This window comes from Nerophis ophidion, linkage group LG02, assembly GCF_033978795.1.
Source record: "Nerophis ophidion isolate RoL-2023_Sa linkage group LG02, RoL_Noph_v1.0, whole genome shotgun sequence".
NCBI lineage: Eukaryota > Metazoa > Chordata > Actinopteri > Syngnathiformes > Syngnathidae > Nerophis > Nerophis ophidion.
In genome coordinates, this window is record NC_084612.1 from 82,080,979 (window position 1) to 82,088,909 (window position 7,931).

General features: G+C 38.4%; 2 protein-coding genes across 2 annotated transcripts; one reads left to right on the top strand and one right to left on the bottom strand.

The window, feature by feature from the left end:
• The first annotated feature begins 223 nt into the window (after nucleotides 1–223).
• On the top strand, nucleotides 224–2,491 carry LOC133546646 (uncharacterized). The gene is made up of 2 exons (XM_061892446.1): nucleotides 224–1,144; nucleotides 1,700–2,491. Exons 1-2 carry the CDS (start codon nucleotides 317–319, stop codon nucleotides 2,021–2,023), a joined length of 1,152 nt encoding a protein of 383 aa, XP_061748430.1. The 5' UTR covers nucleotides 224–316; the 3' UTR covers nucleotides 2,024–2,491.
• On the bottom strand, nucleotides 2,021–7,421 carry LOC133546638 (uncharacterized). Its single transcript, XM_061892435.1, has 5 exons — nucleotides 7,178–7,421; nucleotides 6,480–7,072; nucleotides 5,212–5,343; nucleotides 3,989–4,312; nucleotides 2,021–3,656 (listed from the first exon to the last, which is right to left on the bottom strand). Exons 2-5 carry the CDS (start codon nucleotides 6,927–6,929, stop codon nucleotides 2,595–2,597), a joined length of 1,968 nt encoding a protein of 655 aa, XP_061748419.1. The 5' UTR covers nucleotides 6,930–7,072; nucleotides 7,178–7,421; the 3' UTR covers nucleotides 2,021–2,594.
• Between the last annotated feature and the right edge of the window lie 510 nt (nucleotides 7,422–7,931).

The window sequence follows — 7,931 nt, forward strand, 5'->3', positions numbered from 1 at the left end:
CATGGGGATTTTTTTTTTTTTAGACATGTATCTCGTGCGCACGAGAAACTACGAGAAACTTTCTATAAAAAAAATAAAAACTTTTTTTTTTTTTTTTTTTTAATAAAAAGTTTTTCGTGCGCACGAGATAGTTTCTCGTGGCCACGAGATAGTTTCTCGTGCGCACGAGATAGTTTCTCGTGGCCACGAAATAGTTTCTCGTGGCCACGAGATAGTTTCTCGTGGCCACGAGATAGTTTCTCGTGCGCACGAGATAGTTTCTCGTGCGCACGAGAAAGCATTGGATGCGTGCGTGTGGTTTGAGGTGTGTGTTAAAATGGCAGTTCAGGAGTTAATTCGGCTGTATTTCCAACTCGGACTTCATTGTAAGGACATTGCTGCTTTGCTTGCAAGTCGTCATCGGTATATTGTGTCTGAAAGACATTTAAAACGAATTATGAAGGCATGTAGTCTGTTTCGGCGCAAAGGATACACCTCTTTGGATCGCGTGGTAGATTTCATTCAGCAGCAGTTACAAACAAGTGGCCTGCTGTGTGGATATAGGTGGATGTACACTAAATGCAAGGAGGATGGATTACACGTCAAGAAAGGAGAAGTACGCTTAATTCTTAAAGAACTTGACCCGAGGGGTGTTGAACTGAGAGCAAGGAGACGGCTCCATCGTCGCAACTATTTCGCAAAAGGGCCCAATTATATTTGGCACTTTGACTCTTATGACAAACTGAAACCATTTGGTATCTGTATAAACGGCTGTATTGACGGATTCTCCCGGAAAATTATCTGGATGAATGCATTTACGACCAGCAGTGACCCAAAAATCATTGGAGGCTACTATATGGAGGCAGTGAAGAAATTTGGTGGTTGTCCGAGGATTGTCAGAGGCGATCGGGGCACTGAAAATGTTAAAGTCAGAGACTTTCAGCGTTTTCTCCGTCGCAACATTGATGACGGTTCTGGTATTGACAGCTACATCGAAGGGGCAAGCACAGCAAATCAGCGCATAGAGAGTTGGTGGGGTTTCCTCAGAAGAGAATCAATGGAGTTCTATATCTCTATGTTCACTGACCTGAAGGACCGTGGTTTGTTCGGTGGTACATACTTGGACCGAGGTCTAATTCAGTTCTGCTTTATGAGCTTCATTCAGGTAAGCGACAATGCATTGTTTTATCTATTTTCTGATGTTTTTATTGACTGGCATGCACACACATGTAATATAGCAAGTGCATCTCTTTTTTACAAGCGGGCTGCAGAGATGGAATGAATCAACAGTACAACAGTGCCATCTAATGGAAAAACTACTGAATTACATTTTCGTTTTTGTCTTTTAACATCCTTCCATGAGCAGACAGTGGGTGTGAATATTAGCACTTGTGTCTCATGTCTATGTGTCTTCTTAATTACTGTTATTGGTGTCCTACAATACCCTATTAATTCATCATCAGTGTCGGGGGGTTTGGTAGCCCTAATAACCCCCCCGTACAAGCATAGTGGGCAGCAAACTGTTTTTATTCATTTATGTTTATTAATTTATATATTTATATTTGGCCTTTTCCACTCATTTTCTCCTAACGTCATAAAAAACCTCAAGATTTAACATAATTTATTTGAAGTAATCTCATAACTAAATTAAAGAGCACATGATGAGAATAACAAATTGCATATTAATGTACTTTTCTTTCTCTCTGTACTGTTTTTCCAGGATGAATTAGACGAGACCATCAATGTGTGGGATGCACATGTCATCAGACCATCAAAGAATGACAGGGTGCCCAGTGGTCGCCCCCGAATCATGTACATGTTCCCAGAACTCTACACAACTTGTGATTGCATTTCCCCAGTGGACAGAGCTGATGTACAGTTGTGTCAGAGTAACTGCACATTCCGACCAGCAGTGCCATGTGACACAGACATCTACAACATCTGCAACATTCTGATGGCAGAGTCACAGCTGCATCTTCCAGCTGATGCTTATCAGGCATTGGATTTGTACCTTCACTTGAGGAATGAGATAACAACTCTCTAATTTGAGATGGATTTTTATTCAGATTATTCAGAGCTACAACATGTCCACACTGACTACACTTGAACAGTGCTATGCCACAAACATTAAGAACATTTTGCAGCAAAACTGAGGTGCAAATAGGATTGATATGTCACTATATGCACACTGACTGCAAAGAGAAACAAGGCAGGACATGAAAGAGGAAATGAACAGAACTGAACAACCATTAGAAATGTATTGTACTTGCATTGAACATGAACTTGTTTGTTGAATGATGACATAAATTCTGAACATTATTCAGAATAACAATTGTATAAAAGATGCACATGAAAATGTAATAATTGTACAAAAAGGGACATTTACCTATGAGAACAGACCCTGCTGCCTTATCAAAATTATTAAACTGTCTTGTGGAAAAAAAACTGAATCTCAATGTACTAACAATTTACAGAAAAAAATAAGAAAATAAAACAATTTTAAAAATGTAAACGGTCTCTGTTTTAATAAGAACAATAAATGAAAATCTGTAGAAACAGTTTTGCATCAGACAAATGCAAAACTCAGTGTAGAAGATAGATGTGCTTTCCATTCACTACACAATATCCATTGTGAAGCAGTCATCAGACAAGACATTATCAAATTCTTTGCGAAACTCAGGGTATGTGATGTAAGTGCATGGTAACTCAAGAACTGCTCCACATGTGTGTGCTACAGGCCTGCGACTTAAACCACACAATGTGTTAAAAATTACTTCAATTGTGTCTTTGCACAGCACAGTAGATCCTGTGCAGAAGCGTAAGAAAATCTCCAATTTTCTTTGGTCGATGCTTCTCACATACCGTAGCAGGTGGTTAAGAGCAGTCTGCTCTTGTGGATTTAGGCTTTCAAGTGATGATTTTATCATCTGGGCCACTTTCTTGTTAGTTGGCCTCTTAGATTCATATATCTCCATTATGTTGTCTGTGGTTATGAGCGTTGGCATAGCATTATGAACACTGGAGTGGAAACAGTCAATTATAAACTTTGGCTCTTGAAGAAGAGCTTTGTGGGCCATTGTTAAAATAGCAGCCCGTAAATTGTTTTTAGGGGGCAGGCAGTGTGAGCCCATTCTGGAGAAGACATCAAGTAAGTCCTCCTCAACAGTTTCATCAATGGTACCCTGTAGTGCTTTTTCAAGCGACACACGCTCATTTTCTGAAAGAAATCTGGCAAATGACATCATTAATAGATCTTCATCCACTGAGCTAACTCCTTTACGACAGGCAAGAACAAAGGCTGGTGACAGTCTGATTGGTAGGATTTTGTGGTCCAGGTATCCTTTCAACCACACTCTTCCGAGCGCTTGCAATTTCTTCTCAGAATAGTCTGGTCGTAGCCTGGGTACTCGTTCATCTTCCCCGTCACACTGGTCCAAGAAGTGGTCCCAGAATGCGGAGTACGCCTCTCTTGACACACCATCACTGTCCATAGCTTTCTCATTTGTAAACTCCATTCTTAGACGAGCATTCAGTACTTTTGGATCCATGAAGACATTAAGGACATCATCGACTATGTTTACTCGTCTTAATTTCAAAATAAGGATTTCTTTGTCAAATGGATCTGGTGATGCTGGAAGACAGCTTGATGATACAGGACCATCATTGAATGTGGAATGCTGCAAGATATTTTAAAAAGGTAATTAGGTGTGATTATTGATTGATTAATCCTTTTGTGAACAGAAAAGAATCAAAAATTTGACAATCAATGTATCAAATAGCATGCAAAAATGGTGATAATGTTGTGGTTTTAGATTTGCCGCTTTTCTATTTCATACAACGATGCATTAAATTACAAATGAGTTTTGGAATGGTTGGATGAAACATGAATCTAAAAACATATGCTTAGGATGAAAGATCTTCGGATGGTAATGTTACAGTTTTTGTACATTTTAAAAATGTAAAATGTAACAATTTTACAGGACTGTAAGACGTTAGTGCTACATTGTACCTGCATGCTGCTCAAGTCATGTGGATTCCAGGGAAGTGTGGTGTCTTGAGAATCACTATCATCACCAACAATGGGTCCAAACTTCACTTCAGAGTCCTCAAGAGATTGTTGAATGGCAGGATTAAGAGGGGAATCTGAGACATCACTTAACAACTGGTCTGCTTCTTGACTTGGCACAGCCGTTAAACAGTCATCTTCAGATCCATGCCTTCTTGTTGACTGCTGAGTATGACTGCCAACATCCTCAGTAGGTTGTGTATGCAGGAGCTCTGTGTTACCCATCTCAGGAGTTGCTGATCTTGACTGGCTGATTGTCTCTCTTCTCTATTGATCATTTCATATAAAAAACAAGAAAACAAACAAATGTATTATCCATCCATCCATCCATTTTCTACCGCTTATTCCCTTTAGGGTGGCGGGGGGCGCTGGTGCCTACTCAGCTACAATTGGGCGGAAGGCAGGGTACACCCTGGATAAGTCACCACCTCATGGCAGGGCCAACACAGATAGACAGACAACATTCACACTCACATTCACACACTAAGGACCATTTAGGGTTGCCAATCAACCTATCATATTATCTATAGTTTGAATAATCTCATCCAAGCTGCCGGGTACTCCGGCTTCCTCTCACTTCCAAAGACATGCACCTGGGGATAGGTTGATTGGCAACACTAAATTGGCCCTAGTGTGTGAATGTGAATGTTGTCTGTCTATCTGTGATGAGGTGGCAACTTGTCCAGGGTGTACCCCACCTTCCGCCCAAATGCAGCTGATAGGCACCGGCAACCCCCGCGATCCCAAAAGGGACAAGCGGTAGAAAATGGATGGATGGATGGAAGCTGCTATATATATTCATGTGACTATAACACTCTGCACCTGAGTAAATTATTTGGTGTATGCATTTTTACTTAATGTAGGATAACATTTAAAGCATTCGCAGACTTCCATCTTAACTGCAGATTTAAAACTAAAACTATAAATTATGGTTTCTTAAAGGCCATTTCTGTGCCCTCATATATTTCACCTGCAATTTATAATAAACATAGCTCCTGTGTCATGCAGATTTAATTTAAATGACACTACAGGAAACTATAACTATAAAAATATGTTTGAATTTTAATGAATACCGAACATTTTGGTACAATAAAATCTTCAGACAACACAAGTTCAGTACTGTTTAGCAAAGACTGGTTCCATAAAAATGCAATACGAGTGCTTACTTGTTCATGGTTTTGCTGCATTGAGCCACTTGGAGATAGATCTAAATCAGAGGAGCTCTCTGGATGATCCACTTCATTGAGTCTCCTGGTCTTGTTCCTCAAGGATCGTGTCTTCATTGTTCTAGACCTAGCCTATAAAACGGTGAGCAGCAAATTGTGAGCAGCACATTGTGAGCTTATACAGACTTGACATAGAAATAAGACACTAGATTTATCCAAAAAAAAAAAAAGACATCTGTGAAAGTACAGATCACATTGAATAAGACCACAGGTAAGAAAGCAAACGTGAATATCAACATCATATCCGTCATATGAGACAGGTGTGGTACACAACCATAATCAGTATTGGCGCTAGGAATTTTCAAAATGGGGCCCCACACTAAATTTTGGGGGTTCCACTTTTTTGTAAGCTTTTTAAAACAAATGATAAATGTATGCATTATCCTGTTATATCTCACATTCTGTATTGTGTTTTGGAAAAAGGTTGTTATCGACGTTACTTAATCCATTAAACAAATAATACAAAAGAAAACACATTTTAATGCATATGTAAATGTCTTCAGTTATAAACATTCATTCACATTCTTCTTTCCTTCATGGATTCTAACTTAATTTGTTTCTGTATTATTATTTAATAAGTGGTAGGTGTATTTATTTCAGTATAAAAGTGTAAACACTTTTTTGCTTGGGTCATGAAATGATGATAATGGTGTGCCAGGGCATACATACATTTTCGTTTGTTTGTTTTATACCCTTTTTGTCAAACAAAACTATGTTTTTTTGTGGCAAACAAACATCCATCCATCCATCCATTTTCTACTGCTTGTCCCTTTCCGGATCACAGGGGGTGCTGGAGCCTATCTCAGCTGCCTAGGATAGGTCAATAATTCATAAAAACATACATTTTCATTCAATATTATGTTTTGAGCAATGACAGTTTTAAAGAAAAAACAGCTTTGTTTTATTAGTCAACAGTGCACCTTTTTCTAAATTACATTTCACCTCTAAACTTTTTCATTCCACTTTTGTTATTTTTTGTTTATTTTATTAGTATTTTTAGAATGTGACGTGGGCCTTTAAAACATCAGCTGTGGGCCGCAAATGGCCTCCGGGGCACACTTTTGACACCCTTGCTAGAGATAATAAAACATTAAATCTGATAAGTCTGTGGATAAAAAGCAGAGCCTGGCGACGCATGCAATCAATATAAATAGAATACCTACAGTAATCTATGTATTGATATCACAAATGTGGCAGAGGATAATTACCTTCAGCGGCGTTTTCTGTGTTGGCTCCATGTCCGATGATTCATCAGAGAGAAGTAGAATGTTGTTAGACTTGGTGGCTGTGTAGACGCGTAGCATTTTTAGTTTAGTCTGTTCGTACAGCTGGCCCACCGTGACTTCACGGGGCACAGGACTGGGACTGTAATCACAAATGTCAAACTCGAAGTCTTCTATCAGTCCTTTTGATGAATGCCCATTTGCAAAAAACAAGCATTTGCCTGTCTCCAACAGTTCAGCCATAGTCACTGATTTCTGGACCGACAGATTCCGTGTTCCTCCTCCTTTTCTCGTTCTAACCGGGTGATACATTCCACTCTCAAAGTGGAGCCATCCCATTTCAACCCGCCGGGTGATTTTGGCTGCATTTTTTGGGCCAGTAGCGGTGTCTTGTACAGTATTAGGAGTTCTTAACCTGTCTCTTAATTTCTGCATGAGGGAGGACTTCACTGTCTCGGCTCTTCGTTTGTCACAGTTCTTTGACGGCAAAATGCTCTGAGCGCAAGTCGATCCCCATATCTTTCCATATACTTGCTTAACTCCTTATCTGTCATAATGCCTATGACATTGGTGTCGATCTGTAAAAAGCAAAACGTTTGCTAAATGGTATTTCCTACAGTAAAATAGCAACATTAAAAGTAGGCTATTTCTTACTTTATATAAAAGTTAATAAGTATCCTCACCTTGTCTTCTTTTAGTTTGTTGATGACACTTTCAGGTATATTCCGCATTTGAAGGAACATGAATACATCTACTGCAGCCATCTTTGTTTAATAACAGGTATCAAAACTGCTGAGCGACGGGAGATTATTATAAATTCAATATCAACGTCTTTGTTGGAAATAGAGCCGCATAAACTCCTAAACTGCCATTTTAAAACACACCTCAAACCACGTGCACGCATCCAATGCTTTCTCGTGCGCACGAGAAACTTTCTCGTGGCCACGAGATAGTTTTTATTTAAAAACTTTTTTTTTTTTTTTTTTTTTAAATAAAACGTTTCTCGTGGCCATGAGAAACTTTCTCGTGGCCACGAGATAATTTCTCGTGCGCACGAGATACATGTCTAAAAAAAAAAAAATCCCCATGTCCCTTTAGGGGCTCCGTAAAAATGTATACAAACATTTTTTTTTTTTTTTTTTTTGCCACAATTTGTTTTTTATTCAAGGGCGGGCTGCCACAAATAAATTATTTGATTTACATACACTTTTTTTTTTGAAAGGCTAAAAAAAAAAAAAAAAAATTGTATTTAAAAGAAAATGTATACAAACTTTTTTATTTTTTTTTTTAAATTCGCCACAATTTATTTTTTTTGTTGGCTCAAATTTATTCAAGGGCACAAATAAATGATTTAAATTGTCATTTACTTTTTTTTTTTTCAGGCTAAAATAATTATACTTATATTTAAAGAATTATTTTATTTTTTAAGATGAATAA